This window comes from Hyperolius riggenbachi, chromosome 11 (assembly GCF_040937935.1).
Source record: "Hyperolius riggenbachi isolate aHypRig1 chromosome 11, aHypRig1.pri, whole genome shotgun sequence".
In the NCBI taxonomy this organism is placed as follows: domain Eukaryota; kingdom Metazoa; phylum Chordata; class Amphibia; order Anura; family Hyperoliidae; genus Hyperolius; species Hyperolius riggenbachi.
In genome coordinates this window covers 123,684,444-123,710,081 of record NC_090656.1, presented here as the reverse complement: position 1 = coordinate 123,710,081, position 25,638 = coordinate 123,684,444, and the positions used below count along the sequence as shown (strand labels likewise).

Below are 25,638 nucleotides of genomic sequence, written 5' to 3'. Positions count from 1 at the left end.
ACCTACCCCCTGAGAAAGCTTTCCGCACTTTCTGTGAGATTCAGAAACAACTTGAGGTTGGTCCTAACACAATTTTCATATGGTGTGGAGACTTTAACTTCACACTGAATGAGAAGCTTGACAAGGCCAAGCCCTCAAAAGACAAACGTACTAAAGCCCAACGAACTAAGCTAACTACTCTACAAGAGAACAATTTCCTTGTAGATGTTTGGAGGGAGCTCTATGGGGTCAAAAGGGGTTATACGCACTATTCTGATATCCACAATTCTTACGCTAAAATAGATCATGTCCTGGTCACGACATCCTTGGTCCCTTCCCTGCAATTTCTGAGACATATACCTACCAGTTTATCAGATCATGACATCCTCCTTCTCAGCATTGACTTGCACACCAAACCCTTTCTCCGCTCTTGGTGGAGGCTCAATGAGTCCTTGGTTATTAACCATACTACTAGGCAGGATATAGCAGATCACTTTGATCAATATTTTAACTCCAATGATACTGGTAATATCTCCCCAGTGATTCTCTGGATTGCTCATAAGGCCGTCATCAGGGGGCACCTGATCAGAATGGCTAGCTCAATTAAAAAGCGCTCATGCGAAGAACTGGATAACCTCAAATTTAAGCTTCTTCGCCTACAAAATATACATCACCAGAGTCCCTTTCTCTTCCTTCTCAAACAGATTAGGGACACTCGAGCCCAACTTGATGTTCTCTTAGCCAAACCTGCTGACAAAACCCTGAGGTACACTAAAGCAAGCTACTATAGATATGCTAACAAGCCTGACTCCTGGCTTGCTAGAAAGCTGCGGAATTAGCAACGGATTAACAACATACATAGAATCAGGACCATCTCTGGCAAGGTCACAAGTGACCCGGACATGATCTATGAAGCTTTTCATAAGTATTACTCCAATCTCTATGATACCAAACCCACAGCTCCCTCAGATGACATTCAGAAGTTTCTTAAATCTCTAAACCTACCTACTCTCCCCTTAGATGCCTCTAAGTCATTAAATAAAGCGTTCTCGGAGGAAGAGGTGGAGGACACTATTAAAAAGCTCAAACTCCATAAATCTCCAGGCCCAGATGGTCTCAGCGCTATCTACTATAAAAAATTATCTGCAATCATTATACCCTATTTGACCGAATGTTTAAATACATTAAGACTCAAGCCGCTAAATTGCCCAGAATTCCTTGATGCACACATAACCATTATCCCCAAACAAGGCCGAGACCCCCTAAGTGTTAAAAACTATAGGCCCATAGCCCTTCTTAACCAAGATTATAAAATCCTGACTAGTAGCCACATGCCTCAATAAACTTCTACCAACACTGGTCCAACGGGACCAGGTGGGCTTCGTACCCTACCGCCAAGCAGCGGATAACATTCGCAAAACCTTTGGCATATTGCACCATGCTTCCAAATCAGGCCACCAATTGGTTACTTTAGCCTTAGATATTGAAATCTTTGTGAGTATAATTTTCTCACGATAACCTTTATTTCATTTATGCTTCACATACTACACTATATTGGGCTCTCGGTTTCTCTACACTTTAGATATTGAAAAGGCCTTCGATACAATCTCATGGTCTTTTATGTTAAATGTCCTTACTAAGGCAGGTGTGTCTGGGCCCTTTATCCACCTAATACAAAAACTCTACTCTATCCCTCATGCGCGTTTAAAACTCCCGAGCACCTTCTCCGCCCCAATACCAATACGGAGAGGCACCCGCCAAGGATGCCCCCTATCGCCTGCCATATTTGCTCTAGTAATGGAGCCTTTGGCAGCAGCGATACGCTATAACCCTGACATCCAAGGCTATAAAATGGGGAAAGCCGTATACAAATTAAGCTTATTTACGGACGATGTCCTCCTGACTCTCACAAACCCAGTCAAATCTATCCCTAACTTACTTAATGTGAATGTTTACCGTTCAAAAATACAAAAAGTCAGATACTCACCTAAGGAGAGGGAAGGCTCGGTCCTAATGAGCCTTCCCTCTCCTCTCCCGGTGCCCGGTCCCGCGCAGGATCCCCCGTGGCAGTATTCGACCAGTTCGGTCAAATACTGCCACTTCCGCATGCCCGAAGGGAGCTTTCGGAAGCCTTCGGGAGCACTCGGGCTCCCGATGACGCGGCCGCTCCATACTACGCATGCGCGAGCGCCCTCTATGATGCGCTCGTGCGTACGTAGTATGGAGCGGCCTGTCTTCGGAAGCCCGAGAGCTCCCGAAGACCTTCGAAGTCCCTGCGGCGGCGGACGCGAACGGGGGAGCCAGCGCAGCACTGAGGGCACCGGGAGAGAAGAGGGAAGGCTCATTAGGACCGAGCCTTCCCTCTCCTTAGGTGAGTATCTGACTTTTCCTTTTTTTGAATGGTACCCATTGGCTTTAAACTTCTCAAACAATTCGAGACAATGTCTGGCCTTAAGCTGAACCTTGACAAGTCGGAAGCTATGTTCAGCAATTATCCCAGGGGTATGGGTGAGCACATTAGTAGCATCTTCAGGTTTCAGTATAGACCACATTACATAAAGTATCTAGGAGTACACCTACCCAGTGACACCTCTCAAATCTACAAGTGGAAATCTCCTCTACTCAAGGCACTTAACGACCTCTTACTCTCTTGGATGAACTATAATGTGTCTTGGGCAGGTAGGGTCACAGCTGTAAAGATGACCCTCCTGCCCAAGATTACGTATTACTTTCGCACCCTCCCAGTTGATGTCCCTAAATGATCACTAGCCCCACTCCAGACTCAGATCTTTAGATTTATCTGGGCGGAAAAAAAAAACAAGAATCAAACAAAGCACTATGATGCTCCACAAAAAAGAGGGAGACTTTCTGTCCCAAATCTATATAAATATTACTTAGCAGCACAGCTTGCAGTACTACCATCACTTAATGCAGGAACTCATGCACCACGCTGGGTTGACCTGGAAAATAACCTATTATACACTATGAGCTGGAGGGGGTTTTTGTGGTCAAAAGGATTGGGCCTCAACACAAAAAAAGACGATGTCCCCCTTCACATATCACTCCCTACTGATATGGAAGAGGGTCAGATATAAATTTAACCTCCAATCGCTACCCTCACGCTTGATGGAATTTTTGGGAAACCCAGACTTTCCAGCTGGACTTGACAGGGCCTCGTTTACCTGGTGGGCCCGGAAGGACTTGACAAGCCTTCATAGAATTCTAATGACAGGCGTCACTCCAACTAAAAATATGCTATGTGAAATTCATAATATTCCATTTGCCGAGTCCTTTAGAGCCCACCAGTTGTATCATTTCCTTGCATCTCTAACCAGGCCTGGTCAGGAAATCAAGGCAACCTCCTTTGAACTTGTGTGCCTGGCAGACCCTTTGCGTAAGAGCATTTTATCACTACTATACTCAATCTTTAACTCCAATCCCCAGAATACAAAAGTCCACTTCCAGATTGACTGGGAAAATGATATCAATGTCTCATTGTCCGATGACCAGTGGGTACAATGTTTTGACACTCTCTCAAAGGGGAGTCTCTGTGTAGTGGATATGGAGGTTGCCTTGAGAGTACTACATAGATCATATCTGGTTCCCAAGAAGATCCATCTAATATACCCGGACCGGTCTGACTTGTGTTTTAGAGGATGCGTTCTCACAGGTTCCTTCTGCCATATTTGGTGGTCCTGCCCCATAGTGGCTAAGCTTTGGAGGAGAGTCGTTGCCAAGATCAATTCTGTTCTCTCACTTCAATTACAAATAGATCCAGCAATTTGCCTCTTAGGTCTTCAGCCTGATAAGCTACCCCACTCCCAGCATAAGCTTATACAGTTTATTATGAATGCAACTAAGACCTATATTGCATCATGTTGGTTTAAGCAGACTCTTTCTTTTCAATGCGTCCGCACCCGCATCCACACCACTATGCTAAATGAAAAAATCAAGGCTAACCTGTGGGACAGGAGCCTCCACTTTGACAAGATATGGCAGCCATGGATCCAACATGCTCTATCCCCTGGGGTCCGAGGCACGTTACAACAGTTTTGAGTCTCAATGATCTATTTTATATGACATACCTCATAATTGGGGTGGGGGTGTCCTGGTGTGAGCAGCGCAGAAAAGTTTTGTCTCAGTTAAAACTAGTTATTTTGTTTTCATACCAAGCATTAGATCAATAGCACCTTCAATTGGGGCTCTAACTACTCCCATCGTTCACAGATGGCATCAATGGCCAGTGACTCTAGATCAAACTAACAAATGACACTGATCTACTATGATGACCTTGAGTCCTACTATTATGTAAAGTCCCCAATATTTGACTCTATATGTGTTACCAATATACATATGAGCTTTATATGCTTTGTATTGTGAGCTACTCGTATATATAACTTCGTATCTTTTTCCAATGTACGCCTTGTATGATTCTATTGCTAATTAAAAGAGAACGATGCTACATGCCTCAAATACCCTCTAAAACGTTTTTAAAGCAGTTTAAAGGGCCACTTCCGGGTTTTCTACCTGGATATACGAATTTGCCCGGATACCCCGGATAGTAGGGTTGGATACCCGATTTTAATCGCATACCCACCAGTTCGGATCCGGATATCCGGTCTGGACCCGGATATCTGGGTATCCGGATCCGGGTCAACCTGGATTTTGAAAAGGGGTATCCAAGCACCCCTGTCCAGAATATAATTAACTTAAATCATAAGGTATAGGAGTAATTCTACTTACCTCCATACACGGACAAACCATATAATAGTTTTTAATGATGCACAAAAAGACAGCGCGTTTCACAGGTACTGGCCTTCTTCCTCAGGTCAATAACAAAGTGCCTAAGTCTGTAGCAGTCACAGCTGTGGGCGCCTCTTTTTCACAAAAAAGAAAGACACCCACAGCTGTGACTACTACAGACTTAGGCACTTTGTAATTGACCTGAGGAAACAGGCCAGTACCCGTGAAATGTATTGTCTTTTTTTGTGCATCATTAAAAACTTTTACTCATATGGTTTGTACATTTATGGAGGTAAGACTGAATTACTCCTATACCTTATGATTTAAGATAATTCTATTCTGGGTGCCTCCAACAAGTTTTCTCAGTCACAATAGAATTGCTACCATAGTCATATGTCTATGTATGGTATGTATCGGGGGAAGCCAATTAACCTATCTGTATGTTTGGGGAATTTGGGATGTGAGAAGAAACAGTAGCGTCCAGAAGAAACCTACACAAACAGAGAGAGAATATACAAACTCTGTGCAGATAGTGCCCTGGCTGAGATTCGAACCAGGCACCCACCGCTGCAAGGTGACAGTTAACCACTATGCCACCATGCTGTCCACCTCATCATTTAAGTTCACCTCATTTAAGATGACATCAATTTGTGAGCGGATCTCCTGCATAACTCTAGATTTTTATAAACGATAAAAAAAAAAAATATATTATTTTAGTGGTGTCAAGTTGCATATTTCTATAGTTATCAAGATTGAAAATAAAATGCAGACATCCATCATGTTCAACCTATTAAACCTCTCTGTAACTTAATACAGAGTAAGGAAAAATCCACACAACTGTACAATTTACTCAAAAATGCTGCTCCCACTATTAATATAAGATGTGGTTGCCATTTGATGAAAGAAAAGAATTCAAACTTCTCTTCTTGGTGTAAGATTGCCCACAACCTCCAGGCTTTCTGTATGCATAATTAATTGCACTGTTATTCATTGCCCACCTGTACTATGTTGACGTGACTGTAGCAGGCTGATATCCTCTTACAGCATGGCTATGTTTATACTGTATCTCCTCTTCTTCATTTATTCAGTTGACTGTTCCTAACCATATGTACTTCTGCATGCCAGATGTCTCTGTCAATCACTCATTCTTTCAGCTGTTGCATAGGCATGTTCATAGCTTCACATATGCTGTCTATCTGTTTTAGCCTCTGCCATCCTCTTCTTTTGCCCTCAATTTATTTTACAAGCATCAAGGATTTTTTTCCAAAGATTCCGGTCTTCTCATTATGTGACCAAAGTATTTGAGTTTTAATAGTAGTATCAGCCCTTCTAGTGACCACTCTGGCATTATTTATTTAAGTATTAGTTAAAGAGACTCTGAAGCGAGAATAAATCTCGCTTCAGAGCTCATAAATAGCAGGGGCACATGTGCCCCTGCTAAAACGCCACTATCCCGCGGCTAAACGGGGGTCCCTTCACCCCCAACCCACCCCCCGCAAAAGTGTGTCGTAGAAAGGTCGCAGAATTTCCCTTCCTGGAGGCAGGGCTAACGGCTGCAGCCCTGCCTCCAGTCGCGTCTGTCAGCGGCGCATCGCCGCCTCTCCCCCGCCCCTCTCAGTGAAGGAAGACTGAGAGGGGCGGGGGAGAGGCGGAGATACGCGCTGACAGACGCGCGTGGGGCAGGGCTGCAGCGGTTAGCCCTGCCCCAACCAGGAAGCGCTCCCCGGGTGTATCGAGGGGGATTTGGGGGTGAAGGGACCCCCGTTAAGCCGCGCTATAGCGCCGTTTTAGCAGGGGCACACGTGCCCCTGCTATTTATGAGGTCTGAAGCGAGATTTATTCTCGCTTCAGACTCTCTTTAAATCTTCAAGCAGGTCAGGGAAAGCTCAGTGGTTTTCTCCACACCATCGGTTTTAGCATGCATGACCTTATTTATAGTCCAACGTTCACAGCCATATGTTACTGCTGGAAAGATCATACAGTAGCTTTAACCTCCTCGGCGTTCTATTGAGATCGCCAGGGAGGCTGCGGGAGGGTTTTTTTTTAATTGAAAAAAAACTATTTCATGCAGCCAACTGAAAGTTGGCTGCATGAAAGCCCACTAGAGGGCGCTCCGGAGGCGTTCTTCCGATCGCCTCCGGCGCCCATAATAAACAAGGAAGGCCGCAATGAGCGGCCTTCCTTGTTTTGCTTAGATCGTCGCCATGGCGACGAGCGGAGTGACGTCATGGACGTCAGCCGACGTCCTGACGTCAGCCGCCTCCGATCCAGCCCTTAGCGCTGGCCGGAACTTTTTGTTCCGGCTGCGCAGGGCTCAGGCGGCTAGGGGGGCCCTCTTTCGCCGCAGCTCGCGGCGAATCGCCGCAGAGCGGCGGCGATCAGGCAGCACACGCGGCTGGCAAAGTGCCGGCTGCGTGTGCTGCACTTTATTTGATAAAAATCGGCCCAGCAGGGCCTGAGCGGCAGCCTCCGGCGGTGATGGACGAGCTGAGCTCGTCCATACCGCTCAGGAGGTTAACTATCCAGATCTTTGTTGGTAAAGTGTCATATGTATACTTTAGTATCTTATCCAAACTTGCTATAACTTTACTTCCAAGCAACGAGCATCTCTTAACCTCATGTCTGCAGTCACCATCTGCAGAGATCTTCAATCCCAGAAAGATGAAATCTGTTACAACTTCTAGTTTTTCTCCCTCTATTTGCAGATGGCTCATTGGAGCAGATGACTAGGGATAATCGGAAAGAGCAAATTCCGTTCTGCCGGAATTTGCGTATTCCGCCAGCGCTAAATTCCGTCGCTATGACATTTTGCGAAATTCCGCATAATTCCTTATTCCGGCGGAAACATTAAAGTAATCGCAAATGAAACCTTGTTCATGCTAAATGGTAGCCCATAGCACCTGTTGGCTGTTCCTCTGGTCCTTTTTCTTCCTCCTCCCTCCCTCTCCTCCTGTCTTGTCTTGTCTTCCAGGGAATTGTAGGATGTCAAAAACCAGCTCACATACATTGGCCAGGAATCGAACCCAGGTCTACTGCTTGGAAGGCAGCTATCCTCACCATTATACCACCAACACTACTCACTACAATGCTACATGCTGAAGCCAGCCTAGCATGTACCATTGTGATATACCCAAGAGAAAAATGAGCTTACTTAGGGAATTGTAGGATGTCAAAAGCCAGCTCACATACATTGGCCAGGAATCGAACCCAGGTCTACTGCTTGGAAGGCAGCTATCCTCACCATTATACCACCAACACTACATGCTAAAACTTCTTGGAGCATACTTACTTCCTCCCTCCAAAAGACACATATACATCCCCATAAAATCATTCAACAGCAACTGCGTGCACTGTTTTTGTGGTACACAGTCTCTGTGGCACAATCGGTTCTGGAGGGTCCAGAGGGTTCCCTCTTCTTGGGTAAGTAATAGATTTTTGGCCTGAATTTCACCTCAGGTTCTCTTTAAACTCAAGTCTGGTACCGTTATTACAACCCTAAAACTATCAGTGCCTTTTTTTCTGTAATGAACTTTGTATGTTGCATTTCTTCTGTAACATAATAGGTGCACATGGATCATTCATAACATGAACAGCAGGTCATAAAATAATACTCAGAAATTAATACAGGTAAAGACAAATCAATAACTTCAGATATCTAAAAACTTTTTAATCTTAATAACAATATAAGACTAAATTCTGGCGGATACCAATGTTACAAAATTCTGAATAAATGAAATTGTGTTATTCTCAATAGATGATTCTGATTTCACTACCAAAAAAGGTAAGTCATGGACCTGTTTTGCTTCAATAACAGTATTAAATGAATAACAGCAGAAATCACCAGGCTTGCTCAGATGTACCAAAATTCGGTTCGGGTACATTTGAATTCGGGTCCACATGACATTCGGATTCGAATTCACCTTCGTCCACGAAAGTCGACTCAGATTCGGTTCAGGTGTCGGTAACAAAATTTGGTAAAAAATTTGTGTTCGGGAATTCGGATGCGTTTTTTTTTTAAAGGGAAATTACATTGAAATAGGTGTAATTAAAAAAACAAAACAAAAAAGTGACGTACGGCATTAGCAGCAGGCAATGTATTGTGTGGACCCTGGCGGTGGGACCACTGACAGCAGGAGGATAAATACAGCAGCAGTAGGAGGAGGAGGGACGTGTGGCACTGGCAGCAGGCAATGTATTGTCTCAATTGCCCAGACGCCGGACCGAGGGACACAACACTCTCGTTCAGGGAGGGCTGCTGACCACTGGCTGCAGGGGTGGATGTCATAACTTGTGTGGGGCGTTGGCTGTTGCTGCTGTTGGGATTGCTGCTCACAGCGGAGGTCTGTGAGAAACTCATGATGGGCTCACGAAACATGGTGAATGAACTGCAGTGGTAGTCTGACTGTCTGTAAACAGTAACTGAAGTGAATCACTGGCTAATGAGATGACTAATACCAGTGAGCAGTTAGCACAGTACAACGTAAGTCAAGGGTATCACTGGGTGAGTGATACCAGCGCAGACAGTTGGTGACAAATACAATTAAAGTCGGTCAGACGCACACAATCAACCAATTCGGTCGGGCAGGTGACAGTCACAGGTCACTCAATGGATGCTGGCCTGTGATGTGACTAACTATTATTTATTACACACAGTACAGAAGCTAATAAAATCGCACACTAACAGTACAAAAAATTAACTGAACGGGTACTAGTAGTCGTACGCAGGTAACTAAAAAATCCCTTGCGTACTTCAAATAACGAAGTTGTGCGGCGCAGACAGTTGGTGACAAATACAGTCGGCCACACACGGTCAGACGCAATCAATCAATAGGGTCGGGCTGATGACTGTCACAGATCACAACAGGTTTGCTGGCCTGTACAGTGTACACAGTCAGTAACTAACTAACACAGTACTGAAGCTAATAAACTAACAGACTACAGCAGTACTAAATAATTAACTACACTAGTACACAACTAACTAGAATCCCTACCCTTCCTAAGCTAGTAGTAGGCTAAGGCTGCCCTAGGCTAGCAGGCCAAGCCTGCACACAGACTAACACTAGCCTAGCACAGTATACACTATACACTAGCTGACGACAAACAATCAAATTACTAGCTAACTATATAAGACTACAATCAATGTGTTTAGGAGGTGTTTAGGAAGCAAAACGCTAGGTTTAGCAGTGGAATGCACTTGCTAAGACGCAGCACAGCACTGGAGAATCTCTCAGTACCAGCACATTCACACAAGTACATGGCTCCGCAAGATCGCCGCCAACTTATATAGAGCAGGGGAGAAAAGACAAGACAAATAACATTTGTATTGCGCTTTTCTCCTGGCGGACTCAAAGCGCCAGAGCTGCAGCCACTAGGACGCGCTCTATAGGCAGTAGCAGTGTTAGGGAGACTTGCCCAAGGTCCCCTATTGAATAGGTGCTGGCTTACTGAACAGGCAGAGCCGAGATTCGAACCCTGGTCTCCTGCATCAGAGGCAGAGCCCTTAACCATTACACCATGCAGCCACTTTACACCATCCAGCCAGGCTCCCCTCCTCTGATTGGTTGCTAGGGTTGCCTCGGCTGGAGGACTTCTGATTGGCCCAATGACGTCATCCCCGAATCCCGAAGCCGAACCCGAACCTACCGCGCCATCCGGCCGTATTCGAGTGCGCACATTCGGGAAACTTCGCATTCGGATTTGGCATGATTTGAACTGTTTGGGTTCGCATTCGGCAAACCTGAAAAATCACCCGAATTTTCGGGTAAACTTCGCATTCGGAATCCTGCTGAGCAACCTTGGAAATCACTTTTTTTTTCTTGTTGTAACCAGTGTCTTCGGTAACCCTAAATTAATTATTTTCTGTGATATCTAGATGATTAACTGATCAGTAATGGGTGGCATGTATAAGTTTGTGAATCCTTTTGACTGATGAATGGCCTAAATATGACCTGAAACTATTCTGTTTGTCATATAAGTACTAAAATTAGATACTTAATCCCAATGAAAAAAATGATTGTCAAATTTTAGATTATGAATGAGTGCGCACATTTTTAAGTTTGATCTTGCAGCAAATTGGCCTATTTTCGCTTAGTGAGCCTTTTTGTGAAAAATGATGTGTTTTTGCATGAGAATTTGCTTTTACACATTTTCAAAAATTCACTAGCAGATTTGGGGGCTTAACTGCTTTGAAGACTACCGCCGAGATTAGAGGTTATTAGCAAAGCGCCCACACAAGCTAGAAATGTACCCCCGGTTTACAGGTGGTAGTTACACACTGTGTACTGACCACCAGTAAACCCCGACAACAAAATCACTTCTCTTTCTGTTGATAAAATTGTCCCTACCGATGAGTAGATACATTATCTGTCATTTAACCGCATATAAAAAAAAATTATTTTCGTAACTTTAAAAACTATTTTCTCAAAAACGACAGTCTTTTTGAAATAATATTTTATCCTGTTTCTACTGTTCTTCTTAACATACCTAGCACATTTGGATCTGGCATGTATGGGGGCTTTGCTATTAACTGCTTAAAGGGAACCTTAACTGAGAGTGATATGGATGTTTCCTGTTAACCACTTCCTGACCGCCTAACGCACAGAGGCGGCCGGGAAGTGGAGCCCTTAAGGACCGGCTCACCCACAGAGGCGGCGGTCCATTTAAGGGCATGGGCGGAGCGATCGCGTCATCCGTGACACGATCCTCCGCCGGCGCCTGTCACCGCTCTCTCGCCGCAACATCCCGCCGGCTATACGGAAGCGCCGGCGGGATGTTAACCCCGCGATCGCCGCATACAAAGTGTATAATACACTTTGTAATGTTTACAAAGTGTATTATACAGGCTGCCTCCTGCCCTGGTGGTCCCAGTGTCCGAGGGACCACCAGGGCAGGCTGCAGCCACCCTAGTCTGCACCCAAGCACACTGATTTCTCCCCCCCCTGCCCCAGATCGCCCACAGCACCCATCAGACCCCCCCCCTGCCCACCCCCCAGACCCCTGTTTGCACCCAATCACCCCCCTAATCACCCATCAATCACTCCCTGTCACTATCTGTCAACGCTATTTTTTTTTATCCCCCCCCCCTGCTCCCTGCCCCCTCCTGATCACCCCCCACCCCTCAGATTCTCCCCAGACCCCCCCCCCAGACCACCCCCCCCTGTTTACTGTATGCATCTATCCCCCTGATCACCTGTCAATCACCTGTAAATCACCCGTCAATCACCCATCAATCACCCCCTGTCACTGCCACCCATCAATCAGCCCCTAACCTGCCCCTTGCGGGCAATCTGATCACCCCCCCACACCAATAGATCGCCCACAGATCCGACATCAGATCACCTCCCAAATCCATTGTTTACATCTATTCTCTCCTCTAAACACCCACTAATTACCCATCAATCACCCCCTATCACCACCTGTCACTTTTACCTATCAGATCAGACCCTAATCTGCCCCTTGCGGGCACCCAATCACCCGCCCACACGCTCAGATTGCCCTCTGACCCCCCCTTATCAATTCACCAGTGCATTAATTACATCTGTTCTTCCCTGTAATAACCCACTGATCACCTGTCAATCACCTGCCAATCACCTATCACCCATCAATCACCCCCTGTCACCCCCTGTCACTGCCACCCATCAATCAGCCCCTAACCTGCCCCTTGCGGGCAATCTGATCACCCACCCACACCATTAGATCGCCCGCAAACCCGCCGTCAGATTACCTCCCAAATGTATCGTTTTCATCTGTTATCTTCTCTAAACACCCACTAATTACCCATCAATCACCCCCTATCACCACCTGTCACTGTTACCTATCAGATCAGACCCTAATCTGCCCCTTGCGGGCACCCAATCACCCGCCCACACGCTCAGATTGCCCTCAGACCCCCCCCCCCCCCCTTATCAATTCGCCAGTGCATTAATTACATCTGTCCTTCCCTGTAATAACCCACTGATCACCTGTCAATCACCTGCCAATCACCTATCACCCATCAATCACCCCCTGTCACTGCCACCCAACAATCAGCCCCTAACCTGCCCCTTGCGGGCAATCTGATCACCCACCCACACCAATAGATCGCCCGCAGATCCGACATCAGATCACCACCCAAGCGCAGTGTTTCCATCTATTCTCTCCTCTAAACACCCACTAATTACCCATCAATCACCCATCAATCACTCCCTATCACCACCTGTCACTGTTACCTATCAGATCAGACCCTAATCTGCCCCTTGCAGGCACCCAATTGCCCGCCTACACGCTCAGATTGCCCTCAGACCCCCCCTTATCAATTCGCCAGTGCAATATTTACATCTGTTCTCCCCTGTAATAACCCACTGATTACCTGTCAATCACCTATCAATCACCCATCAATCACCCCCTGTCACTGCCACCCATCAATCACCCCCTGTCACTGCCACCCATCAATCACCCGCTGTCACTGCCACCCATCAATCAGCCCCTAACCTGCCCCTTGCGGGCAAACTGATCACCCACCCACACCAATAGATCGCCCGCAGATCCGACATCAGATCACCACCCAAGCGCAGTGTTTCCATCTATTCTCTACCCTAAACACCCACTAATTACCCATCAATCACCCCCTGTCACTGCTACCTATCAGATTAGACCCCTATCTGCCCCTAGGGCACTCAATCACCCGCCCACACCCTCAGAATGCCCTCAGACCCCAGCCCTGATCACCTCGCCAGTGCATTGCTTGCATCCATTCCCCCCTCTAATCACACCTTGAGACACCCATCAATCACCTCCTGTCACCCCCTAGCACACCTACCCATCAGATCAGGCCCCAATTTGCCCCGTGTGGGCTCCTGATCACTCGGCCAAACCCTCAGACCCCCTTCCGATCACCTCCCCAGTGCATGGATTGCATCTATTTTCCCCTCTAACCACCCCCTGAGACACCCATCAATCACCTCCTGTCACCCCCCTAGCACTCCTTCCATCAGATCAGGCCCAATACAACCTGTCATCTAAAAGGCCACCCTGCTTATGACCGGTTCCACAAAATTCGCCCCCTCATAGACCACCTGTCATCAAAATTTGCAGATGCTTATACCCCTGAACAGTCATTTTGAGACATTTGGTTTCCAGATTACTCACGGTTTTGGGCCTGTAAAAGTGACCCCATTTTAGGAAAAAAAGACACCCCAAGGTATTATGTTAGGTGTATGACGAGTTCATAGAAGATTTTATTTTTTGTCAAAAGTTAGCGGAAATTAATTTTTATTGTTTTTTTTTTCACAAAGTGTCATTTTTCACTAACTTGTGACAAAAAATAAAATCTTCTATGAACTCGCCATACACCTAACGGAATACCTTGGGGTGTCTTCTTTCTAAAATGGGGTCACTTGTGGGGTTCCTATACTGCCCTGGCATTTTAGGGGCCCTAAACCGCGAGGAGTAGTCTAGAAAACAAATGCTTCAAAATGACCTGTGAATAGGACGTTGGGCCCCTTAGCGCACCTAGGCTGCAAAAAAGTGTCACACATGTGGTACCGCCGTACTCAGGAAAAGTAGTATAATGTGTTTTGGGGTGTATTTTTACACATACCCATGCTGGGTGGGAGAAATTTCTATGTAAATGGACAATTGTGTGTAAAAAAATCAAACAATTGTCATTTACAGAGATATTTCTCCCACTTAGCATGGGTATGTGTAAAAATACACCCCAAAACGCATTATACTACTTCTCCTGAGTACAGCGGTACCACATGTGTGGCACTTTTTTACACCCTAAGTACGCTAAGGGGCCCAAAGTCCAATGAGTACCTTTAGGATTTCACAGGTCATTTTGCGACATTTGGTTTCAAGACTACTCCTCACGGTTTAGGGCCCCTAAAATGCCAGGGCAGTATAGGAACCCCACAAATGACCCCATTCTAGAAAGAAGACACCCAAAGGTATTCCGTACGGAGTATGGTGAGTTCATAGAAGATTTTATTTTTTGTCACAAGTTAGCGGAAAATGACACTTTGTGAAAAAAAACTATTAAAATCAATTTCCGCTAACTTGTGACAAAAAAATAAAAACTTCTATGAACTCACCATACTCCTAACGGAATACCTTGGGGTGTCTTCTTTCTAAAATGGGGTCATTAGTGGGGTTCCTATACTGCCCTGGCATTTTAGGGGCCCTAAACCGTGAGGAGTAGTCTTGAAACCAAATGTCGCAAAATGACCTGTGAAATCCTAAAGGTACTCATTGGACTTTGGGCCCCTTAGTGCAGTTAGGGTGCAAAAAAGTGCCACACATGTGGTATCGCCGTACTCGGGAGAAGTAGTACAATGTGTTTTGGGGTGTATTTTTACACATACCCATGCTGGGTGGGAGAAATACCTCTGTAAATGACAATCTTTTGATTTTTTTACACACAATTGTCCATTTACAGAGGTATTTCTCCCACCCAGCATGGGTATGTGTAAAAATACACCCCAAAACACATTGTACTACTTCTCCCGAGTATGGCGATACCACATGTGTGGCACTTTTTTGCACCCTAACTGCGCTAAAGGGCCCAAAGTCCAATGAGTACCTTTAGGATTTCACAGGTCATTTTGAGATATTTCGTTTCAAGACTACTCCTCACGGTTTAGGGCCCCTAAAATGCCAGGGCAGTATAGGAACCCCACAAATGACCCCATTTTAGAAAGAAGACACCCCAAGGTATTCCGTTAGGAGTATGGTGAGTTCATAGAAGATTTTATTTTTTGTCAAAAGTTAGCGGAAATTGATTTTAATTGTTTTTTCACAAAGTGTCATTTTCCGCTAACTTGTGACAAAAAATAAAATCTTCTATGAACTCGCCATACTACTATCGGAATACCTTGGGGTGTCTTCTTTCTAAAATGGGGTCATTTGTGGGGTTCCTATACTGCCCTGGCATTTTAGGGGCCCTAAACCGTGAGGAGTAGTCTTGAAACGAAATTTCTCAAAATGACCTGTGAAATCCTAAAGGTACTCATTGGACTTTGGGCCCTTTAGCGCAGTTAGGGTGCAAAAAAGTGCCACACATGTGGTATCGCCGTACTCAGGAGAAGTAGTATAATGTGTTTTGTGGTGTATTTTTACACATACCCATGCTGAGTGGGAGAAATATCTCTGTAAATGGACAATTGTGTGTAAAAAAAATTAACAAATTGTCATTTACAGAGATATTTCTCCCACCCAGCATGGGTATGTGTAAAAATACACCCCAAAACACATTATACTACTTCTCCTGAGTACGGCAATACCACATGTGTGGCACTTTTTTGCAGCCTAACTGCGCTAAGGGGTCCAAAGTCCAATGAGCACCTTTAGGCTTTACAGGGGTGCTTACAATTTAGCACCCCCCAAAATGTCAGGACAGTAAACACACCCCACAAATGATCCCATTTTGGAAAGTAGACCCTTCAAGGTATTCAGAGAGGGGCATGAAGAGTCCGTGGCAGATTTCATTTTTTTTTGTCGCAAGTTAGAAGAAATGGAAACTTTTTTTTTTTCTCACAAAGTGTCATTTTCCGCTTACTTGTGACAAAAAATAATATCTTCTATGAACTCACTATGCCTCTCAGTGAATACTTTGGGATGTCTTCTTTCCAAAATGGGGTCATTTGGGGGGTATTTATACTATCCTGGAATTCTAGCCCCTCATGAAACATGACAGGGGGTCAGAAAAGTCAGAGATGCTTGAAAATGGGAAAATTCACTTTTTGCACCATAGTTTGTAAACGCTATAACTTTTACCCAAACCAATAAATATACACTGAATGGGTTTTTTTTAATCAAAAACATGTTTGTCCACATTTTTCGCGCTGCATGTATACAGAAATTTTACTTTATTTGAAAAATGTCAGCACAGAAAGTTAAAAAAATCATTTTTTTGCCAAAATTCATGTCTTTTTTGATGAATATAATAAAAAGTAAAAATCGCAGGAGCAATCAAATAGCACCAAAAGAAAGCTTTATTAGTGACAAGAAAAGGAGCCAAAATTCATTTAGGTGGTAGGTTGTATGAGCGAGCAATAAACCGTGAAAGCTGCAGTGGTCTGAATGGAAAAAAAGTGGCCGGTCCTTAAGGGGTAGAAAGCCCTAGGTCCTCAAGTGGTTAAACAATACCAGTTGCCTGGCAGTCCAGCTGATCTCTGTGGCTGCAATAGTGGCTGAATCACACCCTGAAACAAGCATGCAGCTAATCCAGTCTGACTTCAGTCAGAGTACCTGATCTGCATGCTTGTTCAGGGGCTGTGGCTAAAAATATAAGACACACAGGATCAGCAAGCGATTCAGGCAACTGGTATTATTTTAAAAGGAAAAATCCATATCCTTCTCAGTTTAGGTTCCCTTTAAAGTGTACCAGAGCTGACTGAATAGGAAAAAACAATACTTACCCGGGGCTTCCTCCAGCCCCATAAGCATGTGTGAGAACCTCGCCGTCCTCCCAGGGTCTGCTGTTCAGCCGCAGTCAGCCCTGGTAACAGGCTAAGTTGTGACAGTTATGGCCTTCTGTGCATGCTGGTTTACTTTAAGCCCAGTGTTGCCAACAGTCCGTCAAAGTACGGGCAGTCCGTACATATGAAGTTAAATTTACCCTGTCCGTACCTGCCCGTACTTAGGGACATGCGTCCGTCTAAAAAGTCAACACACTGCCGTGATCTTGTGTGCGCATGTGCGCCCCGCAGTTACAGGCAACTTGGTCCCCAGTGGCAGCTCTGTAAAAAGCCTCAGGCTTCTATTTCCTCCTTCCCCTGCCCTCCAATCAGTAACGCTGATTCGTATGCTGGTGCCACTCTCCAGCCAATGAGTCAGGCAGCCAGCAAGCCCGCCCCTTTAAACCCCGTCCAGGAAACAGCAGCAGCTGTGGGGCAGAGAGGAAAACAGCAGCGTGCACTGTTCACCCTTCAGCCCCCGCTGCCCCCCCTGACTTCTTAGCGTCTCTCCCCAGATAACGGCAGCCAGACACAGAGCAAGGTATGAACTTTGAAGATGTGTGTCATCTGCTCTGGGCTGCCTGGGGATATTTGCACCATCCGCAGTAAGAATCAGCATGCAGTCCTGTAACCTCAGTGTGTGTGTGACATAATGCAGAAACACACACACACACACACACACACACACAGAAATTCTCACACACACACACACACACACACACACACACACACACACACACACACACACACACACACAGAAATTCTCTCTCACACACACACACACACACACACACACACACACACACACACACACACACACACACACACACACACACACACACACACACACACACACACACACAAATTCACACTATAATCCTAACATAGTCATATGCTATTGTTCTCCCGTATTGTTATGTATTTGTATAGCCTTAACATCTTAACAACTTCTGCAGCACTTTACAGAGTACATAGTCATGTCACTGACTATCAGAGAAGCTCACAATCTAATCCTACCATAGTTATATTCTAATGTCCTACCATATTACTACTATGTATTTGTATAGCCCTAACATCTTCTGCAGCACTTTACAGAGTACATAGTCATGTCACTGTCGGAGGAGCTCACAATCTAATCTTGTCATAGTCTAATGACCTACCATATTATTATTATGTATTTATATTCCACTGACATCTCCTGCAGCACTTTACAGAATACATAGTCCTGTCACTGCCTGACTGTCCTCAGAGGAGCTCACAATCTAATCCTACCATAGTCATAGTCTAATGTCCTACCATATTATTATTATTATTATTATTTTAAAGGAAAATCATGACGGTTAACAAGGTTGCTCATACTTTCGCATCCCACTGGCTCACTCTATATATATATATATATATATATATATATATATATATATATATATATATATATATATATATATATATATATATATATATATATATATATATATACACACACACACACATACACACAGTGGGTTGCAAAAGTATTCAGCCCCCTTGAAGTTTTCCACATTTTGTCATATTACTGCCACAAACATGAATCAATTTTATTGGAATTCCACATGAAAGACCAACACAAAGTGGTGTACACGTGAGAAGTGGAACGACAATCATACACGATTCCAAACATTTTTTTACAAATAAATAACTGCAAAGTGGTGTTTGCATAATTATTCGGCCCCCTTTGATCTGAGTGCAGTCAGTTGCCTATAGACATTGCCTGAAGAGTGCTAATGACTAAATAGAGTGCACCTCTGTGTAATCTAATGTCAGTACAAATATAGCTGCTCTGTGAGGGCCTCAGAGGTTGTCTAAGAGAATATTGGGAGAAACAACACCGTGAAGTCCAAAGAACACACAAGACAGGTCAGGGATCAAGTTACTGAGAAATTTAAAGCAGGCTTAGGCTACAAAAAGATTTCCAAATTTCCACAGAGCACTGTTCAAGCGATTATTCAGAAATGGAAGGGGTATGGCACAACTGTAAACCTACCAAGACAAGGCCATCCACCTAAACTCACAGGCCGAACAAGGAGAGCGCTGATCAGAAATGCAGTCAAGAGGCCCATGGTGACTCTGGACGAGCTGCAGAGATCTACAGCTCAGGTGGGAGACTCTGTTCATAGGACAACTATTAGCCATGCACTGTACAAAGTTGGCCTTTATGGAAGAGTGGCAAGAAGAAAGCCATTGTTAACAGAAAACATAAGAAGTCCTGTTTGCAGTTTGCCACAAGCCATGTGGGGGACAGAGCAACCATGTGGAAGAAGGTGCTCTGGTCAGATGGGACCAAAATGGAACTTTTTGGCCAAATGCAAAACGCTATGTGTGGCAGAAAACTAACACTGCACATCACACTGAACACACCATCCCCACTGTCAAATATGGTGGTGGCAGCATCATGCTCGATGGGTGCATCTCTTCAGCAGGGACAAGAAAGATGGTCAGAGTTGATGGGAAGATGGATGGAGCCAAATACAGGGCAATCTTGGAAGAAAACCTCTTGGAGACTGCAAAAGACTTGAGACTGGGGCGGAGGTTCACCCTCCAGCAGGACAATTACCTAAACATAAAGCCAGGGCAACAATGGAATGGTTTAAAACAAAACATATCTATGTGTTAGAAGGGCCCAGTCAAAGTCCAGATCTAAATCCAATCGAGAATCTGTGGCAAGATCTGAAAACTGCTGTTCACAAACGCTGTCTATCTAATCTGACTGAGCTGGAGCTGTTGTGCAGAGAAGAATGGGCAAGGATTTCAGTCTCTAGATGTGCAAAGCTGGTAGAGACATACCCTAAAAGACTGGCACCTGTAATTGCAGCAAAAGGTGGTTCTACAAACTATTGATTCAGGGGACCGAATAATTACGCACACCCCACTTTGCAGTTATTTATTTGTAAAAAATGTTTGGAATGATGTATGATTTTCGATCCACTTCTCACGTGTACACCACTTTGTATTGGTCTTTCACGTGGAATGCCAATAAAATTGATGCATGTTTGTGGCAGTAATGTGGCAAAATGTGGAAAACTTCAAGGGGGCCGAATACTTTTGCAACCCACTGTGTGTGTGTGTGTGTGTGTGTGTGTGTGTATATATATATATATATATATATATATATATATATATATATATATATATATATATATATATATATATAATATAGTGAGCCTAAGTAAGGGACATTTTTTGTAAGCTGTTAAGCAATACGGCAAATTCCTATGTTTATTGTTGATATTATCTGTAATTTATTTATTTGCTTATTTATTCACTCAGATGAGTGCAAGCTTGAGGCACAGAATGTCAATATAACGAAAGGTGAATGCAGTGCTTCTAAAACTTTAACTGTGAATTATTGCCTTGGACATTGCACCACGTACTCAGAGTAAGTCTCCAAAACATTGTCAAATAATATTCTTTCATTTTGTATTTACAGTAATTATTTTATTTCAAATGTGTCAGTCAAAAGTCAGAATGGTATTGGACTATGCCAGTAGTATATCAATTACAAAGCAAGCTTTACTGCTGTCGTCTAATGAAGATGTGTATCATATGGTTAAGCTAGCACTTTGCTAGCTAACCATGCCCTCCAAGTCCCTCCGCTCTCCTCCGATCCCCCCCTCCGATCGCCGCCGTTATACGTACCCCCCAGGGATCTCGTGGTGGTGCAGCCTCCCAATAAGCTCCAGGCTTCGCTATGGGGAGGATCGGGACTGCTCATGACGTCATGTCCGATCATCGCCATAGCAACTAGTGAAGCTGCTTGGTGAAGCTGCGGCTCTCGCTGGATCGCGAAGGGGTAAATATTGCCGGCAGCGATCGGGGGGATCAAAGAGGTGCGGCGGGGCTTGGGAGGCATAGTTAGCTAGCGAAGTGTTTGCTAAAGCATTTAAATTACATTTTATTAAAACCATGAAACTGCGTACAGCCTATGAAACTGCTACCGCCAGGGAGGTTAATGAGTTGGTTGTTTAGCTGGTTTGTGTGTGGAAAATACAAGTCATGTAAATGGTTTTTCATGGAGTTGGTCATTTTGTGGTGTTGGTCATGTACTTTGTTGGACATGTGTATGTACCTTTAGGGCATAAGATGTTTGAATACAACAATATTCTTATCACCCGGAATTGCATGTGGCCCTATTGTCAATGGTTCACAGTTTACATAATCCAATTCCCTCAAGGGATTGACTCAGTTTTTCTTACATAATCCCTTCTCGAGCTCCCATTGGTCCATGGACACGCCCCCCTCTTCTGCCTTCTCCCTACCCATATGATACTATTACCTGCCTATCACTCAGCCCCCACCCCCAGGCCCCCACTAACCATGTGATTGGGCTACTCACACCCACATCGGTATTTAAACAGCCATTTCCAGACTTACCAGTACAGAGGCGCTTATCGTGACCTGGACACTATACTGGTAAGTCTGAATAACATTAATTGTACAGTGGTTTGCAAAAGTATTCGGCCCTTTGAAGTTTTCCACATTTTGTCACATTACTGCCACAAACATGAATCAATTTTATTGGAATTCCACGTGAAAGACCAATACAAAGTGGTGTACACGTGAGAAGTGGAATGAAAATCATACATGATTCCAAACATTTTTTACAAATAATTAACTGCAAAGTGAGGTGTGCATAATTATTCAGCACCCCTGTGCCAATACTTTGTAGAACTACCTTTTGCTGCAATTGCAGCTGCCAGTCTTTTAGGGTATGTCTCTACCAGCTTTGCACATCTAGAGACTGAAATCCTTGCCCAATTTTCTTTGCAAAACAGCTCCAGCTCAGTCAGATTAGATGGACAGCGTTTGTGAACAGCAGTTTTCAGATCTTGCCACAGATTTTTGATTAGATTTAGATCTGGACTTTGACTGAGCCATTCTAACACATGGATATGTTTTGTTTTAAACCATTCCATTGTTGCCCTGGCTTTATGTTTAGGGTCATTGTCCTGCTGGAAGGTGAACCTCCTCCCCAGTCTGAAGTCTTTTGCAGTCTCCAAGAGGTTTTCTTCCAAGATTGCTCTGTATTTGGCTCCATCCATCTTCCCATCAACTCTGACCAGCTTTCCTGTCCCTGCTGAAGAGAAGCACCCCCAGAGCATGATACTGCCACCACCATATTTGACAGTGTGGTGTGTTCAGAGTGATGCGCAGTGTTTTCCGCCACACATAGCGTTTTGCATTTTGGCCAAAAAGTTCAGTTTTGGTCTCATCTGACCAAATCACCTTCTTCCACATGTTTGCTGTGTCCCCCACATGGCTTGTGGCAAACTGCAAACGGGACTTCTTATGCTTTTCTGTTAACAATGGCTTTCTTCTTGCCACTCTTCCATAAAGGCCAATTTTGTGCAGTGCATGACTAATAGTTTTCCTATGGACAGATTCCCCCACCTGAGCTGTAGATCTCTGCAGTTCGTCCAGAGTCACCATGGGCCTCTTGACTGCATTTCTAATCAGCGCTCTCCTTGTTCGGCCTGTGAGTTTAGGTGGACAGCCTTGTCTTGGTAGGTTTACAGTTGTGCCATACTCCTTCCATTTCTGAATGATCGTTTGAACAGTGCTCCGTGGGATGTTAAAGGCTTTGGAAATCTTTTTGTAGCCTAAGCCTGCTTTACATTTCTCAATAGCTGTATCCCTGACCTGTCTGGTGTGTTCTTTGGACTTCATGGTGCTGTTGCTCCCAATATTCTCTTAGACAACCTCTGAAGTCATCACAGAGCAGCTGTATTTGTACTGACATTAGAGTACACACAGGTGCACTCTATTTAGCCATTAGCACGAATCAGGCAATGTCTATGGGCAACTGACTGTACTCAGACCAAAGGGGGCTGAATAATTACGCACACCTCACTTTGCAGTTATTGATGTGTAAAAAATGTTTGGAATCATGTATGATTTTCGTTCCACTTCTCACTGTACACCACTTTGTATTGGTCTTTCATGTGGAATTCCAATAAAATTGATTCATGTTTGTGGCAGTAATGTGACAAAATGTAGAAAACATCAAGGGGGCCGAATACTTTTGCAAGCCACTGTAATCTCCGCCCCTAGGACTTGACGCCTTTTGACGTTAGTCAGTGCTGGGAGAGACACCTTTCTGACGCCTATCGGCGACGCCTAAAGGCCTATTTGCCTGTAACAGCTGTAAAACCAGCCAATGTTGGGATGTTGATGGAGCTCTATATTAGCCACTATAACTAGGAATAGCCCATAGCAATATCTTTGCATCGTTGGGATACAATTATATTCTCCATTGTGATGCAATGAGCTTAGTGTGCAAGGAGCTTTAGTGTTGCGACTAGTGAAGAATGGAAAGGATAAAATTACAAAGTAGAAAGGTAGTTACATTCCACTTAAATTATACAGTCTGGTCTCTATCTCAACTTTCCAGGTTTTCCTTTAAAACTCAGAGAATGGTACGGACCTGTTCTTGCTGCAAGGAAACAAAGATAACTCCCAGGACAATCCAGCTCGACTGTCAGAATGGCAAAACGGAACCATACACCTATGATCACATAGAGGAGTGTGTATGTGAACCAGTGACGTGCCAAGGATAGAACACTGGTTCTGAAATGACACTATGGTCCCACCTAAACCTCTGGGCTAATGATGGTTCAAGCCAGATCATGACTTCTATTTATATATATGTGTTACAGAAGGTTTCTATAGTTTAATACATGTTGAGTCATTATGCAACAATGTTTACAAATTAATATCAAGCCAATATAACCAAACATTATTCCACATATTACTTTGATGCAGTGAATACCAATAGCAATACTATGTAACATGACTGAATAAAACATTTTTTTTTCTTTGCTGCAAAGAAATGTGTATTTGTGTCTTTTCCTAACATTTTCAAATGTTCGTTTTTGCCTGAACTCATCACATACTTAGATAACAATAACCTCACCTTGAACCAAGAGAGAGGACACAGATCTCTTTAAAAAATGCATGCAAATCTATTCTAAACTTCAGTCACAGAAAAAGATCATGTAATGAAGATCTACAGGGTTAGATTTGTTGAAAACTTGATTTAAAAAAAAAACTCAGTAAATCCACAGCGTCACACAGCTGAAATCCACTGAAAATATATTAAGTAATTCAATTGACTGAGTCTTACTATTAGTCAGATAAGTCACCCATCCTGTTAAGGACATGAAATGTCACAGACATTGACATTACGTTTCATGGCAACTCCTCAGGTGCATTTAAAGAACATATGGCAAGTGAAAGCAACAAAGGTAGAAATGAAAAAGTTATATAACGTATGCCAAATATTTCAAAGTGTTGTATAGTGATAAGTGCTGAGTCTACCAGGAGTGGCTGCACTGACCCCTCCGACCACTGTATGTTACCTGGTTGGTTTTGAGACAAATGGAGCAAGACGGCGGGCCATGGGAGGTTTGGTAAGCCTTTCCGCACCTCCCCCCACACACACTGCATTAATTGCTCATTTTTTGAGACCTAAGGTATCCTTTAAATACTGAACTTTTTCTTGATTTGCCAACAGTGGTAAAGTTTGTGAATTGACAATAATTGACATATTTACTGCACAATTCGGTAATTTACCACACTAGTTGGTAATTTAACTGTACCCTGCAGTAACAGCTTTAGTAAATTGATGCGGTAATGCATTGTGACTGGAGCCCTTTGTATGTTAACAGGCTCCAAGAAGGTTTAGGTTTTCTACTTTCCTGAACGGAGCAGTGCTTTTCAGCGCAGGTAGATTTGGGTACAGCCGGCGCAACCATAGACTATAATAGGAATCATATCTATATCGGCGCTCAGTGAGTAACGTCGGTACCGTCAGAAGACGGAGTCGAAGTTGCTTAAAAACACAGTAATTCAGCCTCCAGCAATCGCTGGAAGCCGAATTATATCATCCCCCACTATCCATGGCAGCCTGGAGGGGGAATAGTAATTAACACAGCTGGGACTTGTGCCGAAGCAGGATCAGCCATATACCGGCTGTATCCTGCGCCCAAGTTTACCGACGCCGAATTCAAATGTATGCATCAGGGAAGAGATGGGTGAGTTCCCTGACCTCCGGGAGCCAGCCTGAGTTTTACCTGCTTGTGTGCTGCTCACACGGGTGTAGCATTTAGGTCAGCAAGACTGACACAGAGGGAGCTCTGTAAGCAGTTGGTCTGAAGGTTGCAAGGAAAGGAGCGCTGACAATTGTTATCTCCTGCAACCCTGCTGAGCTGTAAGTTGCTGTATTTTGCCACTGACTGTGATTATTATGTTTAGTTCTTCTAGTTTAGTTAGTGCCACTAATTGGGATGGGCAAGGGAAAGACAGCTATTGCTTATTTTTTTTTTTTTTTTTTCGAGCAACTTACAAAAGGAAGATGCAGGCATAAAGATTTCCTGCCAGACACAATTCACCTAGCAAGTTTGATTGCACTGTACCAGCACCACTACATCTGCTGTTTATAAAAAAAAAA

At 44.2% G+C, this 25,638-nt stretch overlaps 1 protein-coding gene across 2 annotated transcripts in view; it reads left to right on the top strand.

Moving 5' to 3' along the window:
* The window catches only part of LOC137537710 (mucin-5B-like), a 192,995-nt gene extending 169,067 nt beyond the window's left edge, over positions 1–23,928 (top strand). The window contains exons 12-14 of one of the 2 annotated variants that reach the window (XM_068259648.1): positions 8,477–8,503; positions 20,460–20,568; positions 23,581–23,928. In XM_068259648.1, coding sequence (XP_068115749.1) covers positions 8,477–8,503; positions 20,460–20,568; positions 23,581–23,746 — 302 coding nt within the window. In that variant the 3' untranslated portion in view covers positions 23,747–23,928. The remainder of the gene's footprint in view (positions 1–8,476; positions 8,504–20,459; positions 20,569–23,580) is intronic. The other variant, XM_068259649.1, reaches the window with a different exon arrangement.
* Positions 23,929–25,638: the final 1,710 nt, after the last annotated feature.